The sequence below is a fragment of the Rhinolophus sinicus genome, chromosome 3 (genome assembly GCF_057876585.1).
Source record: "Rhinolophus sinicus isolate RSI-liver-muscle chromosome 3, RSI-T2T, whole genome shotgun sequence".
NCBI classification, from domain to species: Eukaryota; Metazoa; Chordata; class Mammalia; order Chiroptera; family Rhinolophidae; genus Rhinolophus; species Rhinolophus sinicus.
The window spans coordinates 69,156,588-69,178,694 of record NC_142503.1 but is presented as its reverse complement, the minus strand read 5'-3'; the positions used below and the strand labels follow the sequence as shown (position 1 = coordinate 69,178,694).

Sequence of the window (22,107 nt, the reverse complement as noted above, 5' to 3'; positions counted from 1 at the left end):
GCTCACATGGTATCTTCTCAGTGAGGTCTTGTAAGACCACTCAATTTAAAATTGCAACCGCAGCCCTCTCCTTTACAACCCAAGCATACTCTATGGTTTTTCCATGTTTGACTTCCACACGTAGCACTTTTCGCTTTCTAATATGCATGTGTTACATATTTTACTGGTTGATTTGTTCTGTCGTCTCCCAATGTAGTCACAAGGACATGGAATCTATAAATTTTGCATGGCTTCAACTCTCCTAGGGCTATGACGACCTTTATACTTTATTCAATACTGTGGTCATCCTACTATTGATACCTCAGGCAAAGATTTTGTAATCTTTTCAGGGTATTGTTTGCTTTGAGAGCCTGGGACATCTTTGTAGTTTCACCAGGAAATTATAAATTTGATATAGGTATAAATGTGTCTGTATTTTCAAAGGGGTCCTACAACTCCTCAGTCTACCCATGTACCTCGGATTAAGAATCCCTGACATATGAGTGCTGCCTATAACATTTACATAGTTTCCCCCACGCATGTGTGCGCACTTGGGAATTAACTCAATCACAGGTCAGAGTCTGGACTGCCTTCCAGGGCCAGGCACGTAATGTAAATGAGGAAAGCAGGCTGCCTGCCTGTGAGAATGGAGTGTTGGGAAGCTAGAGCAAGCACTGTCCTCACTGTCCTGATGGAGGAAGTATGCCGGTGCAGCCAAGCTTTCTGATTTTTCAAGGTAGCTGGAGATTGGAATTTTTAATATATGTGAATCTCTAGATTATATGACTTGGAAGATAATGGCGACCAAACAGTTTATGACCTCTGAAGGACACAAACAGGAGGGGGCGGGAATGGGCATGTGATGGGAGACAGAAAAGCCAGTGGTAAAAAGGAAAGCCTGAGCCTCTTCAAACTAAATTCTGGGTCTTCCTCTGCCAGGTCAGGTCTGCACATTCTTGGTTAAAGAGGTTTCACAGGGACTCAAGTCTTCAACTGTAAATGGACTGAAATATACCTTTAAAATCTCTGCCAAAAAAAAAAAAAAAACCCAGAAATTCTCTATCATAAAAAACTTTAGTGAGAAAACCACAACTAGTCTACCCTGAGAGAGTAACAGATGAGAAGGCTTACATGATATTTTATGTGGCATAGAAATATTTATAACTAAGCAGCTCTTTGTATGGAATATGGCCCAAAACATGTAATGTGTATGATATTTTATTTCCCTGTACCCCTAAGGAAGGGGTGGTTCCGAAAACCCACACCGAAGCACAAAGTGGTAGAGGACTGCAGCTCTGAGAAAGTTTGTGGTCCCAAGGTCTGCACCGGGCACTAGGGATAGAAAGATTAATTTAGAAATTATTCCTTTTCTGGTAGCAGAACACAACTGTTGGGAAAATTTCCAATGAGCTGACTTCTGGTGAAATTGGGAACTTTGCACGCTCGTGCTCATTTCAACATTTCTCGGTAGGTGAGCAATTCCAGGGTCCAGGGTCCAGGGTCCAGCTGCAATACCCTTGTTGTTTTCCAGCAGGGCTCTGCCCAGATCTGCACGTAATGCTCCTTGGCCTAAAACTCACTTTCCAGGACTCCCTCTGGCCTTTAAAGTGGTAGCTTTCTACTTTCACACTCCTGCTTGATAAAATATTAGTGTGTTTTTTAATGGATTAACGTATTGTTCCTGCAAAGTGAGAGTGTTTATTTTAACAGAGTCCTTCAAGACACTTGAGTGTCTTCATTCCAGCCCCCAGTAAATTGCTTGATTCATCGAATGGCTCATTAAACATCTATTGGGTATTTATTGAATGAGGGAGAGACTTACATGTGAATGAAAGTTACTGAGATAGATTCAATTTACCATGGAAAAACTTTTATGGGCTTGAAGTATTAAAGGATTTATGCTGCTTCAAGTGGTAAAGAGGTGTAAAGAGTCTGGGAAGTGTTCAAGCTTAGATTGAATAGCTACTTGGTAAGAAAATCTTATAGAAGATTTTAGGCATATAAAGTATGGTTGGACCAAATTACGCTCTATATTTTTTTGCAAACCTGAGATTCTATAAATAATAAGAAGGACAATGACAGTGATGCTTTTCACACAGTGGTCATGACAAGTGGTTCTCAAATCATATGTCAAAATATACTGTTGGGCACATACTTTCTCCTCATTTGAGTATACAAGAAGATCCTAGACGAAAACTATTCCTCCATATCACAGGGCCCTGTTTCCATCTCACACACTCCCCTAGGCCCATATGGCTTGTTTTTATCCTCAAGCAATTTCTGTAAAGAATTGCTTTTAAATGTAAATTGTTTCACATTAGAAAATTCCTCTTCTCATGGATGCCTTCAGTGTGAATCTGGACTCTCAATCTCCACAAATAGTGGAACTATAGGGAGCATTGGAGAAAATGGCCAGAGGCCAGCTCTGCCCTATTGTTTAAGGTTCCACCACTCAGCAAAGTTCCAGAGGACAAAAAACTCACCTTATTCATAACAGTAGACCCAGTGAACAGCACAGTGGACATTAGTATGTATATAGAAAGCGAATAGTAGTAAATATTATAGGATCAATGTTGTTTTTCTGTCACCCTCTTACTTTCTAAGGAAGAAGTAGGAGTTAGCAGCAGAGTTATGAAAACTTAGAGGATTTGAATAATGACTTTTCCCCCTTCCCAAGGCTTTGACCCTGACAAGTGAAATTTAAATTGTTATGCAAATAGATCATTAATAATTATACATAAAAATAAAGAAGATAATTTATTCATGGATATATCCCGTTTATTATTTAAATAGTTCTGAGAACAAACCTGATACTGACAAATTAGATTTTAATTTTCAAAGACCAAGTTTTAAAAACTTATTTGCTCCTGGGATTAGAATAAAAATGAAGGATAAGATTTGGTCACTTTTTAAATTGATGTTGTTTGCCTTTTTGTATAGTATCAAAAAAGTAAAATCTTAATCAAGTCTAACCTATCAAGTAACCTCCTAGGTATTATGTCCTCTGCTATTTGGGATTTCTTTTATTTCACCTTTTTAGTTATTTTCTTAATGTTTGCTGGTATTGCAATTAGTTTATTTGTAATTTTCTCCTAACTAATACACAGCATCACAGCTTGTGAGGACAAATGGCAAAAATTTGGAAGTTTTTATTATTTATTAATGTTACTAAGTTGTTATTTATTCAAATAGAAGATTATCAAAACCTTCATGAATTACAGGTTTTCTTCCTCTTTGCCTCATTTTGAACCAACACATGCAGCAAGAAAAGTATCATGAAATTTTTTTTCTTGTGATTAATGGAAGTCAAACCATAAAGGACTTGAGTTCAATAGTAAACTTATTGTTATAGATTTAACTAATTTACGTAATAATATCTTGTCTTCCTATTGATAATTCAGGGGACATAATTATCAATTTATTTGCACTTTGCTCCTTCCAAGTAACAAATTAATACAGTATAAGGCCTACTGCTGGTACCCAAGGAATGTCTGTTGAATTGAATCCAACTGAGGCAGTGTGTAATGTCCCCCTTTGCAATGTAAATCTATTTTTTGATTACATGGCTCTTTAAAAAAAAAAGGAGAGAAAGAGAGAGAGAGAGAGAAAGAGCGAGAGAGAGGGAGAGAGGGAAGGAGGAAGGGAGGGAGGGAGTGAGGGAGGGAAGGAAGGAAGGAAGGAAGGAAGGAAGGAAGGAAGGAAGGAAGGAAGGAAGGAAGGGGGAAATACAAGTTTAGAAATTGAATCATGAATGAATTAAATGAAATTATTCTAGTTGTAGTCTACAGTGATTCTATTTTAAAGACTGGAATATTTGAAATCCGATCTTGAAATGTTGTCTCACTTTCATACTTAATGTGGATTAACCTAGATTGGAATTTGGAAATAAACAGCCTCTCCCAGGAATTGGCTCCAAGAGGTACAAGGGCCAGTGATGGTTCCCAGGACGAAGCAATAGACCAGTGGGACAGAAGGAGGCAGCAATTCAGAGATGGCCGAAGATGCAGCTCAGTAGGCGGAAGTTCATTTGCCAGCAACATCACCGAAGGATCCAGTGAGTAGACAATCACTTTCTTTTCCAAAACAGAGCAAAGACAACAATTTACTGAAGTTTTACCAGGTCTCCTCCCTCTTATCCCCAGAATAGAAACCTTGTTATTTGAACATGGCAATGTGGTGATTATATACTTTTATATGAAAGATGTTTTTGGAATCATCAACTCTTTATTATCCACTAGGAGTCCCCACGTGGTAAATTATCTCCTTCAAACATACAACTGCCTACTGAGGTTGCTTCTCTCTTCAGAAACTAAAATGACTAACTATAGGGTTCTTCACTGAATTAAATTTGTGTCTTACTTCAAAGAATTTAAGACAGCTTACAAAGTATCTATACTGTAAAAAGATAAATTAGCCTGCTTGACTGTAAGAAACAATTTTCTCCTTTTAATATTTCTGAAATGAGGAAGTGTCTTCAAATGAAGGTATACTTTAGTGAAATAGTATTTCTCTTCCTATTGAAAGGGCACTATTCAATCAGCACTATACCTCTGTCCCACAATCAATGGCAACTGAGAATGCAAGGTAGGTCATTATTGAGGAAATCCAATTTAAGATAAAATACGGTTTACAAAAGGGGCGGGGATGAGTGCATTAACACATTTAGTGCATACCACCAGTAATCTGGCTCTAAAATTCTAACAGCTAAAGTTGTCAGAAGATACACAATTAATAGGCATTTGTCATTGGCATGTTATTTACAAAAATGAACCAGTTGTTCAGGAAAAACACTGACACTGAAACTTGAGCAAGCTTCATTTAAAAAAGGAAATACAGTGCTGTTGAAATATTGTGATTTATAAGAAATATATATATATGTATGTGACCATTCAGGAAAAATATATGTATATATATATGTATATATATATATATGTATATATATATATAATATATATACACACACACACATATATACACACATATATATATACATATATATGTTTATATATATATATATATGTGTATATATATTTTTTTCTCATATATATTTGGTCTTTGTCCACTGGCACCGGGCTCACAGCTCCTAAAACCCTTGAATTTTCTGTGATGAGATATTAATGCTGTGACTTTTGGAAAGCCCCTGGGTAAACCAGGATGGGGATGATTGCCAAGGGAACCAACGATGTGATTAGGAGGGTGAACTTTCAGCACCCTACCACCACCACTTCCAGGGAGGGGAGCGATGTTGGAGGTTTAATCAGTAGTGCCTCTGTAATGGAGCCTCCATAAAACCCCAAAAGGATGGATTCAGAGAGCTTCCAGGTTGGTGAATATGTGGAGATTTGGGGGAGAGTTGTGCACATGGAGAGGGCATGCCCTTTTCCCATACCTTGCCCTGTGCATCTCTTCCATCTGGTTGTTCCAGTTATATCATTTTATAATAAACCAGTGAGCTAATCAGTAAAATGTTTCTCTGAGTTCTGTGTGCCACTCTAGCAAATTAATTGAACTCGAGGAGGTGGATGTTGGAACCTAGCCAGTCAATCAGAACTACAGGTAACAACCTGGACTTGCAATTCGCATTCTGATTTGGAGGGGTCGTTGGAACCTCCAGTTTGTAGCCAGTTGGTCAGAAGTACCTGGACTGAAAATTGGCATCTGAAGTGGGGAGAAGGAGGGGTTTTCTTATAGGACTAAACCCTTAACCTGTGGAATCTTATGCTATCTCCAGATAGATAGTGTCAGAATTGAGTTAAATTATAATACACTCAACTGGTATCCAGAGTTGCTTGTTGGTGGTGGGGGGAAACCTTACACACACACATGTTGGAATTGGGCCCAGGAATCCAAAAGATGCAGAGAATGACGTCATTATGATAGAGACAATAGCAAGCCTCCTATGTTATGTCCTACAGCCAAGCTGATGGAATGACACAAGTACAATTCATGAAGACAGTAGTATAATTTACCCAGAATGAGTTAGAGCTGGCACAGATTAGGGATCAAATGTAGATATAAATATGTGAATGAAATTATAAGTAATTTAAATAATTAAACACTGTACTGTATTATTCCCACCACAGTGCTCTTGCACTCATGTGAACAATGAAGAATATAATTTAAATGTTCCATTTGTCTTGATAGTTTTCATTCGTGTCCCTTGATCAATGTCTAATTCCTCCAGTTGCTTCTTCCTATTTGGCAGTAAGGACTTAGTATCTGGAATCTTAAATTTTTATTCTTACATATACTACTCTATAGGGTTGCTTTATTACCCTCTGTTTTTCATGGACTATTGAACTACCTCTCTGTAGAATACCTTTCTTATATTAGACTGCCAATAACATATTCCTACTGCTTCACATTTTGTTGTAATATTCATGTTCTTCCATTTCTATGTCCCCCGCCCCTTATCAGTTTCTCTATTAATATATTCTAGAATTTTGTTCAGATTTTAAACTATACATATTTTAATAATGAATACTTAACATATTTCATTAACTTTTCCTCATCATTGCTTTGTTCACCAATTACTTCCAAAAGGATTTTTTTTTTTCCTTCTTACTATAGTAATCCTTTAACAATTATTTTCAGAGAGATTCTTTGGGAAGTAAACTGAGTCCTTACATATCTGAAAATATATTCATCTCCCACTTAATTCTGGATTATAGTTTGTCATCATTTGGCATAGAATTCTAGCTTCAAATTATTGAGGAAACTGGTTCATTACCTTCCTGTAACTGGTGGTGCTGAGAAGTCTGAATCTAGTCTCATTCTCACAACTTCTGTTATTAACCCAGAGTTTGTTTCTGTTAGCTCTTAGGGTTTTCCCTTTATTCTTGGTACTTTATCAGTGTGTGTATCTTAAATATGTTTGGCATACCATAGGCTATTAATGGTGATGACTCATATCTTTCTTCAAGTCTCATAAATTCTCAGATACAGTTCCTTCAAATATTGCTTCCCTTTCTCTTCTCTATTGTTTCCTGATGGCACCCCTTTGGGGTAGACATTTCAACTATTAGATCTGTCTTAACTTTCTCTTTGCACTTTGCGTCCCCTCACCAGTTTGTGCTGCCTTCTCTTGGAATTCTTTAGCTCTTCTTTCAGCTCAGCAATTCACCCTACATCTAAATCCTTCCTTCTCTTTAGCCTACTTTTTTTTTTTAACTTTTTTATTTTAACAGCTCTAATTTCAAAGATCTCTAGGTGATTCTTTTTTATTGAACTGTTTTTATTTTTTATGCCTCTGATAACATTAAGTATAGTATATATAGTTTTAATCTAATTGCTCTATCAACTATTTCCTCAGATACACATTTCTCATTTGCTGAGTTTGTTATCTTTGTTTCACAGTGTTGGCTTTTCTCAAATGTGTTGTCCTTTTTGATTGGGTGCTTATTCTTTGGGTCAAATTCCCTATTCACCTGATGCCTCCCACTGAGCACCCTATCGGGGCAGGTAGTGAAGCAACAACTATGGTTTTTGCTGTATTCAGTGTAAGAATGATTCATGTTGCAGTAAACAACTTAGTCCTGCACAGGCTATTCCACATCCCATCTGGGTTTCTTCTGTCCTCAGTTTTTGACTTTCTCACACACTCATTTGTTCTTGGCGGGATGCAAGTACTACCATTGCTGCTACGTGACCCAGTTCAAAGAGAGGATTATGCAGACACCAACCCACTTACTGTCTCTGCCATGGTACTCCAATTGATCAACTGATTGTTTGCACCTGGGGACTCTCTAGCTCCTGGGTTCTCACTCTTGATGATGCTTCCACCATTCTGTATCAAATCTTTCTCATAATTAAGTCAGAGAAAGACAAGTACTGTATTATATCAATTATATGTGGAATCTAAAATAGTCAAACTTGTAAAAACAGAGAGTTAACTGGTGGTTACCAGAAGATGGGGTGTGGGGGACAGGATAGATGTTGTTTAAGGGTACAAATGTGCAATAAGTAGTATGTTCTAGAGATAAAATGCATAGTACAGTGAATATAGATGACAGTGTTATATTATAATCTTCAAACTTGCTAAGAAACTAGAACTTAATTATTCCAACCACTAAAAAGAAAGGATAATTATGTAATGTGATAGAGGTGCTAATTATTGCTACAACTGCAATCATATTACAGTGTATAAATGTATCAAATTACCATGTTGTACACCTTAAATTTGCACAATGCCATATGTTAAATATATTTCAATAGGTAATGTTTGCATGTAAATCAGATACAATTGCTACTGGCCCTACTATTCCAGGTCCCCCCAAAGAATATACTCGCAGAAAAGCACCAGTGAGAAAGACAGAATCTCCTGAAGACATCAAAGAAGAGATGGAGGAGAGGGCATATATCACAAACCCCCCATCATACAACTTGAAACCTCTAGGTACCACTCTACTTCGCAGGTCTCTGTGCTGCCCTGTAGTCACCTAAGGAGGCCCTTTCATAGCACTGCTTCCCTCCGATAATACCCATTCCTTGAGTTCTGCTTTCTCCTATCTGGGTTTTCTCTTGGATCCTTGAAATGTCTCTCTTTTATACTGGAGAAAATTCAACTGCAGTACATACCTCCAAACCCAAGTAACCAAAGTGATCAATGTGTTCAACAATGATAACACCACAGCAGTCAGAATTTACCCATCTTAAAGGCTTCTAATAAGGAGAAACCGGAGGGAAGAATAATTTGGTAATAAATAAGAAAAAGAGAAACAAAATTTTATATGTAGTAATACAAATGTATTACATATAGCAGTAGCTTCCACTCTTACCTGGAACAACTTAATGATTGATCTAAACTAAAAAATTAAATTGAATGGAAACTTGTTTAGTTTGATTAACCATAGATGATGGTTCATGTGCCACAAAGAAAAGGGCCATTTTCTCTAGTTTTCAGTTCCTTCTAATCTGGAGGACCAGTATTTACACAGTGGAAACCAGCAAACACTACAAATCAGGACTCTTTTTTTCGTTTTGGAGAACCAGTTGTTAAACATTTACCAGTACCCACTGGAAATAGCTGTAGAACTTATACCAATTCAAATTTCAGGCCAAAAAAAACATAATAATTTTAATTAAAACAATGATTGTGGTTTCTTTGGGATAAATTCTGTTTTTTTGTTTTGTTTGTTTTGTTTTACAGATTTTTTTTTTAATTTATTGGGGTGACAATTGTTAGTAAAATTACATAGATTTCAGATAAATTCTGTTTTTAATAAAAACTTACACTAATAATTTGTTTCACATTAGACAGGAGGGAATTGAACTGTCCGTCATTTTATTTTTCAGTTTATCCCAGCCACAGACACTCAAAAGGCATGTTATATTTCTTCAGCAACTTTTCAGTAGAGACTGCACTTCACTAAGAGCTGCTGGAGCTAGCATTGTTTAATGTGTGGTTTAAATTTTATCTCATTTATTGAGTCAGGATATGCTACCAATCCATGACTTAAAACCTGACAGCTTTATCGAGCATCATTATAGCTGGTGTTTTCAGTCTGTTAATTTCACTCATCTCTGACTTCCTATACAATAACTGGAAAAGACATTAGGAATGACATATTTATGTGTGTGGACACAGTTGATCAATCCATCTAGGCTGTGACGGATGCTGACTAAGGCGTACCAGGTAAATAACCTGAAGGCTGGAAACTGAAGTCAGAAGGGCCTGCAAAATGGAGTTCTGATTTTTATAATCTCAAATGGCTCCTGTATCACAAACAGATGTGGCAAGAATTCGAATCTAATTGTGTGAGGATATCTGATACCATTTTCCTTATTTCATTCAGCTATAAAAGTTATTATGGAAATGTATTTTCCAAATACTAGCTTACACAGAAATATGAAAGCAGGAGGGTGAGGTGGGAGAGAAACAAAGAGAGAGAGAGAGAGAGAGAGAGAGAGAGAGAGAGAGAGAGAGAGAAAGGAAAGCAGGCAAAATAACTTCAGTTTCTAATAATAAGAACTAAAAATTGCATTGCACTTACTATGCCAGGCTTTACAATATATTAGCTTATTAATTCTCCCAACAACACTATGAGTTAAGTACTGCATTTTCATCTTCACTTTACCAAATGAGGAATCTGAGTCTTGGAGAGCATAAGTGACTTGCCTAGTATCACTCAGCTATAATTCGTGGTGGGTCTCAAACCCAGACAGCCTGACAAGAGTCTGTGATCTTGAACACTGCAACACACTGCCTCTGGTTGGACCATTCAAATCTAATCTTGGTCTCTCTAATGAAAAGTCCAAACAGGGTCTCACTTCATTATACACCACTTTTTTATTATCCTCAGGTAATACAGTGGAATGAAAGAGATATGACAATGTCTAAAGACACCTGGAACTGAGCCAAGTATTTTATCTTTTTTATTCTAAAGTAAAAAAAAAAGGGGGGGGGGGAGGGGTTCAAGATCCAAGACAGCAGAGTAGATAAAAGCTGTGCTTGCCTCATCCCATGAACACAACAAAATTACAATTAAATTATAGAACTGTCAACCTGGAGAACCATCTGAAGTCTAGCTGAACAGAAGTTTTATAATTAAGGATATAAAGAAGAAGCCACATCAGACTGGTAGGAGGGGTTGAGACACGAAACCTGTTGGTTCCACACCGACATGTGGTGGTTGAAAATCAGGAGAGATATCTTAGCCACAGAGGTTCCCCATGAAGGAGAGAGGGAACCTAGTCCCCCACACCAGACTCCCCAGGCCCGAATACTGATGCCGGGAAGAAGAGCCCCCACAAATTCTGGCTGTGAGAAAATGTGGGGATTCCAATCATCCTGGTGGGACAGAAGGCTGAAGGAAACCCAGAAAGAAATCCTCTTGAAGGGCCTATGTAGGCACTCACCCTGACTCTGGTGGATGGGTGGACTGTGACTCTGGGGGCATTGGAAACATACAGGGAGAGACTGAGTTGTGTAACTTCTGGGCCAGGACTGGAGGTACAGCCCCCATGTTCCCTGTGTGGGGCCCTTCTCCCATGCAGCTGGCAAGTGGGCACCATCCTTTCTGTGTTGAGCCTGCCCCACAGGCCAAAATTAATCTAATTGGCCTGGTGAGCTCTGCTGCTCCACCCTGCTGACTCATTGAGACCCTGCTTCACCCAACTTGCATAACACAGGAGGCTTTATCAAAGGTTGAACCTTACAGGAGCTGGCAGGTGGCAACAGACCTCTGAGTGTCCTGGCTTTTTGCAGAGTTACCCCAGACCTGGTACTGGTGGCAGCTGTCCTGTTTGCTGTGTGACCTCTCCCACGTGCCTCCAGGTACAGCACAGGCAGTGACCAACCATGGATCACTTTGTATCTCCTACCAGGTAGTCCCCAGCTGGTCATAGGCAATGGCTGACTTAGGCATGCACCAGAGCCCCTCCCAAGAGGGCCCAGAACCAACATACTTGAAATTTAGCTTCAGATCACAGCAGAGTACCACCCAATTAGCCCCAAAGTGGCACATACAAAGGGTGATCTCAACAGACACTGGAGCTGCTGATACAAAACCTGTTCCATGGGTAAGCCCCCTACACAGAAGGCCATAAGCTATGGACGTGGCCAAATTGCACAGCCAGTCAGCCTGAGGGTCAATCCCATCTACTAACATGCCAACTACAACAGAAGGTCACACACAACTCACATAAGGGACACTGCTATAACACCTGGAGCAAGTGACCAGGGAGACTGTGCCACTGGGCCTCACAGGACACCTACTACGTAAAACCACCCACCAAGACGGAGAGATATAGCAAACCTACCTAATACATAGAAACAAACACAGAAAGGCAGTCAAAATGAGAAAACAAAGAAATACGTCCCAAATGAAAGAACAGGAGAAAAATCCAGAAAAAGAACTAAACAAAATGGAGGCAAGTGATCTACCAGATAAAAAGACAATGGTTATAAGAATGCTCAAAGAACTTAGTTGAAAACTTCAACAAAGAGATAGCAAGCATTAAAAAGGACATAGAAACCATAAAAATGAAGCAGCCAGAAGTGAAGAATGCAATAACTGAAGTGAAGAATGCACTAGAGGGAATCAGCAGCAGACTAGATGAAGCAGAGTATCGAGTCAGGGATTTGGAAGCAAGGTAGCAAAAACACCCATTTGGAACAGCAAAAAGGAAAAAGAATCCAAAAAAAGGAGGAGAGTTTAAGGGGCCTCTGGGACAACATCAAGCATAATAACATTCACAGCATAAGGGTACCGGATGGTGAGGAGGGAAAGCAAGGGATTGAGAATCTTTTGAAGAAATAATGACTGAAAACTTTCCTAACCTGGCAAAGGAAATAGACATACAAGCCCAGGAAGTACAGAGAGTCCCTGAAAAAGATGAACCCAAACAGGCCCACACCAAGTCATATTATAATTAGAATGGCAAAGGTTTAAGACAAAGAGAGAATACCAAAAGCAGCAAGAGAAAAGCAGTTAGTTACTACAAGGGAGCTCCCATAAGACTATCAACTAATTTCTCAACATAAACCCTGAAGGCCAGAAGGGGTTGGCAGGAAGTACTCAAAGTGATGAAAAGGCAAGACCTGTAGTTAGGACTATTCTACGCAGCAAGGCTATCATTTAAAATCAAAGGACAGATAAAGAGCTTCCCAGATAAGAAAAAGATAAAGGAGGTCATCACCACCAAACCAGTATTACAAGGAATGTTAGATGGACTTCTTTAAGATGGGGGGAAAAAAGGTTAAAAATATGAATAATGAACTGACAATAACTACCGTGTTTCCCCGAAAATAAGACCTTCTCCCAAAATAAGCTCCAGTTAAGATTGTCAGCCAGACAGACACATTTAGTATGTTATGACGATGTTCCAGAAGAAGATGACATGATTGTATTTGAATAAATGTAGATTTTTGTACATGAAAAAATAAGACATCCCCTGAAAATACACCCTAATGTGCCTTTTGGAGCAAACATTTATATGAGACCCGATCTTATTTTCAGAGAAACACAGTACATATCTATCAACAATTGCTTTCAGTGTAAGTGGATTACATGCTCCAATCAAAAACATAGGGTGGCTAAATCGATAAGAAAATAAAACCCTTAGAAATACTGCCTACTCACTGCAAATTAAAATACACTGACTGAAAGTAAAGGGATGGAAAAAGTTACTTCATGAAAATGAAAGAACAAAAAAACAAAAGCAAAAATTAAAAAAAAACACACCACTGTGGCAGCAATACTTATACCATACAAAATAGACTTTAAAACAAAAGCTGTAACAAGTGACAAAGAAGGACCCAGTAATCCCACTTCCTGCTATTTATCTGAAAAAAACCAAACGCTCCTTCTAGGGGACGTGTGCATCCATATGTTCATTGCAGCATTATTTACAGTGGCCAAGATGTGGCGGCAGCCTGGGTGCCTGTAGATAGAAGAATGGATAAAGAAGAGGTGGCACATACATACTATGAAATATTGCTCGGCTATGGAAGGGAATGGGATGTTGCCATCTGTGGTGGCATGGATGAACCAGAGGGTACTGTGTTGAGTGGAGTGTCAGACAGTGAAAGACTGATGCAATGTGATTCCGCTTATATATGGAATCTAAAGAACAAAATAAGCAAACAAAACAAAAACAGATTCATAGATACAGAGAACATTTTCATGATTGCCAGATGGGAGGAGGGTTGGGAATGGATGAAAAAGGGGAAGGAATTAAGAAGTACAAATTGGCTTCTACAAAGTAGTCATGGGGATGTAGGGTATAATATAAGGAGTATAGTCAACAATATTGTAATAACTATATATGGTGTCAGATGGGTAGTAGACTTATCGGGGTGATAGATGGGAGGATAGTTGGGGGGCCAGTTAAAAAATTGACAGGATTAAGAAGTACAAACTGGTAGCTACAAAATAATCATAAGGAAATAAAGTAAAACATAAGGAATATAGTCAATGATATGGTAATAACTATGTATAGTGCCAGGGTGGTACTAGACTAGGTCACTTCTTAAATTATATAAATGTCTAACTGTATGCTATACACCTGAAATTAATATAAATTAATTTTGAATGTCAACTGTAACTGAAAAATTAAAAGGGGGGGAAAGATGAACGACAATAAGTGGCTCAAATTTCCAGGTATAAAACAAATAAGTCATGGGAATGTAATATACAGCACAGGGAATATAGTCAGCAATAGTGTGATAGCATGGTACGGTGTCAGATGGTTGCTGGACTTATGGTGATCACTTCTTTAGGTATATAAATGTTGAATAACTATTGTGTATACCTGAAGCCAGTATTATATTATATCTTACAATATTTTTAATAAAGCTCTCTTCAAAAAGTCAAAAAAAGGGAAATATTTAAATTTTTCAACAGCACAGAAGTGGAAATGCAATGTCAGTAATACCATGATGTTTAAGAGCTCATTCTGTTTTAAGGTTTTATTTATCAAAGGCTCATTTAGCAACCCAAATTTTGGTGACAAAATCACATTTCAATTTGTTTTCTATTTGGTTCAGAGTTCCACAGGGACAGTTGTTGAGAAATCTAGCAGTTCAAAGCTGCAGCAGGTGTGTGGCTTGCTGCTTCATTGGATTTTAACACAAATTTTATGTCTCAGTTTATGTAAGAGTATGTCGATTAGCTCTGTCTTGGTAAGGGAAATGAATAGAAAAGTGCTCATCCACATAATCAAATCTGTTTGTAAATAAGTGAGCTGTTTTAACAGTCCTGTGCATGCTGTTAAAGACAAAGATCACTATAATTTAAAGGCCCACCCTCAGACCTTACGTGATAGCAGGATGACTGTACATCCAACAAGGATAGCTGCTGCTCAGGAAAAATAATAATAATAAAGCTAAATCTACGGGCCCAGAAATCTGTGTATGTTATATTCATAAATATTAAAATATAATTGAATATTTAAGGCCAAGGATATAGCAAATGAATCAAATAAGGGAAGATGCTTTAAATTCCTTTAAGGTTTCTGTAACTTTACCAAGTACTATGTATAAAGCCGCTTTGATTTAGGCTTAAACCTCAAAAAGATAGGTCAATAAATTATTATAATGTTTTTTTCAGTTTACTTCTCCTGCCATTTATAGTCAAATGTTACACTCAGACTTATTCAAGAAATGAGTGCAAAAATACTTCAGGGATTTTAAAATATGATGCATAGAAGAAGGCATCCCACGTCCTGAGTTAAAGTATTCTAAAATGGTCCTCAATTGTATTCCAATAAACAAGCTATCCCATAAAATTCACTTACCATTTACATTCCAACTTTATTGTTACATAATATATCTATATGCCATTCCCTTTATTTTCACACACCAAAATTGTATTTATTCAATCAACATAGTCTATCTTTCCAGGCCCTACTTTCCCACTGCAGGCCGCTTGTCCATACCATGTTTATTTACCAATCTTCAAACCCATCATCCTGTAGAAATTTTGCCCACTCCTCAAGTTCCAGTCTAATGATATTCTTCCTTTAATCTTACCCTTCCCTACAGCCAGAATCACTCTCTCCTTCCTCTGTGTTCTCTTTCATCATAAATCCCCTATCTTACTCATCTTTCTATCTCCATTGTGCTTAAACTTGTACCTTTCTCATGATACAAAAATTATTTTAAATTAATTCAACTTAATAAATGAATAATATATGAGTGAATGCCCCTGAAACTGTTTAAACTATGGATTTGTATCTGGTGACTAATGAAATTTCATTTGGTATACAAAATAAAAACTACAAGAACAAGCATTAAACGTATTTGTTCTTGACTGCTTGCAAGAAACCATGCTGTTATGTGCTTTGTCAGCATACCATCCTTGACCCTTTCTCCACAAGTTAAACAAATACACGAGCTAAAAAATGATTGTTACATGGAGCTGTGTGTCAGGACAACAACTAAAATTTACACTCTTCAGCGGAGTACTAGGAGAGCAGGGATGGAAATGTAGGGACAAGGACAGAGCCATTAGGAATGCTTCTCCAGAGAAAATCAGTGAGAGCCGAAGAACCATTCCGCCCAAGGCTGTACAAACCGGACTTCCAGCAGAAGTCCAGCTGGCCACTGCTAGGCAGGGTTCCGGGAAGAAGGAAAAGGTTTTGCCTACAATTTTTAAGAGAAGGGTAGGAAGCAACTCTAGTATGTCAGAAGAAGTTGAAAGAGAGCAATTATGTTATTGTTTAAGAAGCATTCTGTGGTCTTCACCCCAACCTCTTCATGATACTAGAGAAATGCAAGTAAAGGACTTAAGGTTTTGAAATTATATTTTGGTTATGAAATGATGCTTTCTAATTCTGCACCCTTGAAAGACTAAACGAGTTGGGGCACGACTTTATTCGGGTTTGAATTACCTAAATAAGGTCACAAAGAATCACTCGGAAGCTAATATAGAAATGCAATCTCATTTCGGCAACCTGCACAGCCTTTCACACTATCCTAGAGACTCCCCAGTTCACAGAAAACCCTAAACTTCTGTGAATGAAACCGTCAGATGATACTTTACATACTTCCCTAGATGCTTTAATATGCTCTACATGTTAAGACCATAGTGAATTTTCTAGGAATGTATGTTCATTTTTGCTACACCTTCTTTGAAACACAGGGAAACAATAGTGTTTCTTTTCCCTTGTTCTTAGAATTTTGAAAGGGCTTCTAAAGCTAATTCTCAGTCTTATGTGGCTTCCTCTTCATGCCTAAATACTAATATATAAATTGAAAAACTGATTATTTTTTCTATACTTTTCCTCAACAAAAGGATATCTAGTGCTATCCATAGTGTACTAACTCCAACAGCATATTCCCTCAAGCAATGCCTGTTTCATTTATGATATTTTAGAACTTTTTAATTTCTTCCCAAGAGAACTGTCTAACGAACTTAGCTACATGTTTGCAAGGATGACACTCCGTCTATGCTTAGTATAGACTTCGCCCCTGCACACATCTAGCTGCTTGCTCGCTCGCCTTGGCTATCAGCGCACGCGCATCTTCTTTCTCGCCAGAATATAATTCGTGGTATCACCTTTTCTGCTCCTCAGCCACCTCAAAAAATGGCCGTTCTGTGGATCTGGGCTTTCGAGTTGGTATTGAGGAAAAAGTGTTCTACACAGAGAATTTCCACTCAGCCGCCTGGGTTTTCCGAGGGGATGATGGGAATCCTGAGAACAGTCCCAGATGTCTTAGTAACAAACCTCGACCAGTAGCTGGTAAGGACTCTACAATTATGATCAAATGAGATTCATTACTTAGAGATTCAGTAACCGGCTCCAGGCAAATCTCTGAAGTCGGCAAACACACATTGAGTGTACCATTTGGATAGAAGTATGTGTGCTCCCATATATATACACATATATTTCTCAATATTGTGAAAAAACCTGAAGCTTTTAAAATAAAAACTGTCTTAATAGCTCCTTCAAACATAGAATAGTAATTCCAAAGTTGGAGTAAAGATTAATGTAGGAAGAATCAAGAGTCTTTCATTCTACAAGTAAAACATACCATTTTTCAAAAATGTAATGGAGAGTATAAAAAAGTAGCAAATTACCATTTATTGTCCCAATACTGAAGTATAACCGTTTTTTGTTTGTTTGTTTGATTTTTTTTTAATTAAATTTATTGGGGAGACAATTGTTAGTAAAATTACATAGATTTCAGATGTACAATTCTGTATTACATCATCTATAAATCCCATTGTGTGTTCATCACCCAGAGTCAGTTCTCCTTCCATCACCATATATTTGATCCCCCTTACCTTCATCTCTAACCCCCACCCCCCACCCCCCTTACCCTCTGGTAACCACTAAACTATTGTCTGTGTCTATGAGTTTCTGTTGAGAAACAAATGAGAAACAGAAGTATAACCGTTTTAATGTCTCTGCATTGTCATTTTACTATACATAGGTCTAGTCCTGTTTTTAAACATATATGAAATATGCATTTGATTTTATCATGTATATAGTTTGATATGTAAGATTTTATAGCCTGCTTTGTACATTTAATAACATAGTTGTTTAATAATTACTAAATACCTTTATTTAGTAATATAAATATTTTCATGTGTTTGTAAAGATTTCATTAATATTTTAATGGTTTCTGATATTTTTATGACATTAATTTTTAGTTTACTTAAACCATGTATGTTTCCATAATGCAATAATAGCTTAATGATTAAAAAAAAAAACAACTTATACCTGGATTACAAATTTCAGCATGTGGAATTATTATTTCAGTCCAATTTTTGCTGCAAAATTTAAGGTGTAGAGTGTTTGTAAAGTTCTGTATTAATAATAAATGACCTTAATGAATACTAAACAATTTAACTCAAGCAAGCAAAGATTAAGGTTGTAAATAATGTTTTAAATTAATTATGCAATCATGCATTCAACAAACGCTGTGCCTGTATGCCTGCTATGGTACAGGCACTAGGGCAGCTTGCTGAAGAATGACTGGGATGAATATGACAGATTCTACAAAGAGGTATTTAACATTCTCAGTGCAGGCATCAGAATGTGCTTGGGTTTATCTTAATCCCATTTATGCAAGCAAGATTAATTTGTGTTATATACATGATAATCATTTGTTTTATCTGTAGAGTAGAGCCTTTCTTAACTTTCCTTATAAATATGAAACTCAACACTGGAGGATTTAAATGAGAAGTTGTAATTTAAATGAGAAGAAGTAATGACTCTGGGTGGTAACCACACAATGCAATATATAGATGATATATTATAAAATCGTACACTTGAAACCTATATAATTTTACTAACCAATGTCACTCCAATAAATTTAATAAAAAATTTAAAAAATGAGTTACTGTACAAATACATAAGGGAATACAATGTCTGTATTATGCACATTTAAAATATTTATTTATATTCAAATCATAACTATGAATGAAGCTTAACCATTTATTAAAAAGCATGAGAATCTGAATATAAAAATGCAAAATTTTAGAGTAGAATTTTTGAAAATTAAAATAGATGAGGCCCTAGGATTAAGCTTGCAAAAAACTCAAAATTCTGTATATTTAACTTTAATTTAAGCAATAGGATGATGAAAGTAAGATTTTTAATGTTAGGATCTCTGTCTATGCATATTTGTTTATTCATGTATTCCAAGCACCTCAGACAGTGCCTGCTTCATCATAGGAAGCCAATACAGTACATATTTGATGAGTGAATGAATAAAAAGGCTGAGATTCCGTGACTATTCAGTAATTTACCAGCTATAAACCTTAGAAAAGTCACTTACTTGAAGTTATTATCTCTAGGCCTATCCTACAGTGTTAATACAAAATGAAATGAAATTATGTACATGAAAATTCTTTATAGGCTATTTATATCCATCGACTATTTCTCCCTTATTTTTCTTAATTTTCATGAAAATTTTGGTTGAATATTGAATATATATTTATATTAGTCTATGTATATTCATATATATTTTATATAAATTATAAACAGTTGCTATTATATAATATAATTACTAAATTGTTAAATATATATTGACTGTTTGTGGCAGGCAGCTGAGAATATAAGATGAATAAGATACAGTTCCTCCCTCACAATTATCACCATTTCTACAAATGTTTATTTTTGGCACAAAACAAGCCTTGGGTTAATTCACTATCATTTGCTTTGGTTAAAAAAAGAAAGAGAATTTGTTCAATTTTGCCAAAAAATTTCATATATATATATGAAAATTTCATATATCCATACACATATATGCAAATACATATATACAGGCATATAGGCATATATAGACATATGTTTATGTATGCATGGAAGTATATCTGTATACACACACACACAAAGAAAATATGTTTAAATGTTGCAGTTGAGTTTCATGATACTATTTATTAGATTGAACTTCAGTTCAAAAATGCTGCTAGTTGTTCTTTCTTATTGTTACTAAGACTAGAAGTATTACATACACAAGATGCAGGTGTTCTTAACTATGTGATAGTGAGAGATCAATATAAGAAGATAGAGATTAGAAAGGTGAGTTGGAGACGAATAATTTTAAAACTGAAAAAATCTTTATTAGCCTAATGGCATTTTGAAGATATTGCAATACCAATTTATCTCTACCATCATGTATTTGGTGATTAAATTTTACACCTTAAAAATCCAATTCATAATCACTTAAAAGAGCTCTTCTATAAATTGGAGAAATACATAAACAAAGGTTTGCATCACTATAAAAGTGTATTGCTTGAGCCACAAGAAAATTTTATGGTATTTTTAATGTCTGAGTGGTGTTATGTTATGGAAATATTTACCTGTCATTTGAACTTTTATATCTAACAAGATGATTCCAAGGTAGTGTTATTTGTGGGGATAAATTACTTGAGGATATGCCCACCCAGTCTCTGAAAAGATGACGCTGTTAGTGGCTTTTCAGTAGCTGTGTGGAATTCATAGATTATCTGCCAGACAGTGACAAGGGAAGAAAGGACTATAAATCTTAAAATATGAGAAAATTGTCTTCAGAATGGGAGGGGAACATGTTGCAAAACATTTTGATTGTCTCTTCTCCCACAGGACAGTGCTACAGTTGAGCTCACCATTTAAAAGTTTTATTGAATTGTTCATATGTTCACACACATTGTTGACATTCAATTTGCCTGACTGAAAAAATAAACAATGAAAAAAACCACCACTGACTTGTAAGCAATAGCTATCTTAACAATCTCATGTGATATGAAAACAAAACAACAGACATGATTTGATTTGAATCAACACAGTAAAAATACTTCTTTAAACAAGTATGTGTTGGGTAATCCATATGTCAAAAACAAAAGACAGTATCAAGAGGTTAACCCAGAGGGAGCAAGAAGTTTTGACAAGTGGGGATGTTACAAATGATTTCTATAAAGGTCAGAAATAGGATTTCATATTTTCTTTTTTGCCCTGATTAGCTACCAGTCTGTTGCAGACTGTGAAAACAGACTGCATTTCTGTGGCTTGGAATTTCCCAGTTCTGTCCTTTAAATTATGCTGAGATCCAGTGACTGGCAGTCTAAAGAGTCAGGTAAAATGACTGCCACAAGGGAATTGTATTAACAAATGACAGAGATCTTCCTAGCAGCATACAATAGAGCACAACACAGAGCTGTATGGCTGGAACACAGCAGTACCTCCCTGGCAGCTTTGATATGTTGATACTGTTTTCAACAACAGACAAAGAGTGTATTTTCTTGGAAAGACCAATGTTAGTTTAGGAATCCACATGAAGAGACTTTATCCTTCCTGCCTTTGAATGTTTTCCAGTTTTGGCAGCCAACAACTAGCATGTAAACTCCATGAGAAAAAGTATTTTGTTTGTCTTCACCACTACAGTCTTAGTACATAGGAAAACACCTGGGGACATTGTAGATACTCTGTAAATGTTTGTGAATGAACAATTTCTGCTGTTAGGCTACAATGGATCATTAAAGATAGAGATGCTGGTTTTCTTGTGTTCATCAGATATTTTTGTTCCCTAGCTGACAAAGGAGAGAGTCACACCCAACCACATTTGTACACACTGCATAATCTTTTACTAGCTTTGTCACTTCTTATAGGAAACTTGGTTAAAACATATACATACATATATATATATATATATATATATATATATATATATATATATATTGATTTGCCCAAATCTTTTTACAAACTCTGCAAAATATAATAAATTTGGAATAATAATATCTCTCCAAAAACTAGGGACTCATCCACCCAGACCATCTTTCAGAGATGGCAATTAGGAGATTCCTCAGTTGGAAGATGGACTAAGGTTCTTTCCCACTCAAAATACAATCCTTCAGTCATCTTAAATTCTCAAGATTTCGTTTGACCTCTAGATTTATTCTAGTTCTATCCATATTTTGCCTACATCAGGCATTCTGTAACAGCCTTTGAAGACATATCTAGAGAGGATACAACCCTGAAAAGAAGGAATGTTCTAATCTGGAGTAAGATCTAAATCTACCTGAGAAATGAGAAGTGAAATACAGAAATACAAAAGAAGGGTTGAAAAGAAGCAGCAAAATATATTATGCATAAACTCTAATGTACTCCTATTATTTTTTAATGAAAGGGTATTCTATTGAATTATAATTTTTAAGGTGTTCACTTACCCTGCCCTTATTAATAGATCAGCTTTCTTAT

The 22,107-nt window shown here is 36.5% G+C and overlaps 1 protein-coding gene across 1 annotated transcript in view; it reads left to right on the top strand.

Annotated features, from left to right (window-relative positions):
- LOC141570779 (uncharacterized) overlaps positions 1-22,107 on the top strand; it is a 114,402-nt gene that overhangs the window by 9,401 nt on the left and 82,894 nt on the right. Inside the window, exons 4-5 of the mRNA XM_088796916.1 lie at positions 3,851-4,033; positions 16,996-17,163. Of these exons, the coding sequence (XP_088653042.1) occupies positions 3,851-4,033; positions 16,996-17,163 (351 nt within the window). The remainder of the gene's footprint in view (positions 1-3,850; positions 4,034-16,995; positions 17,164-22,107) is intronic.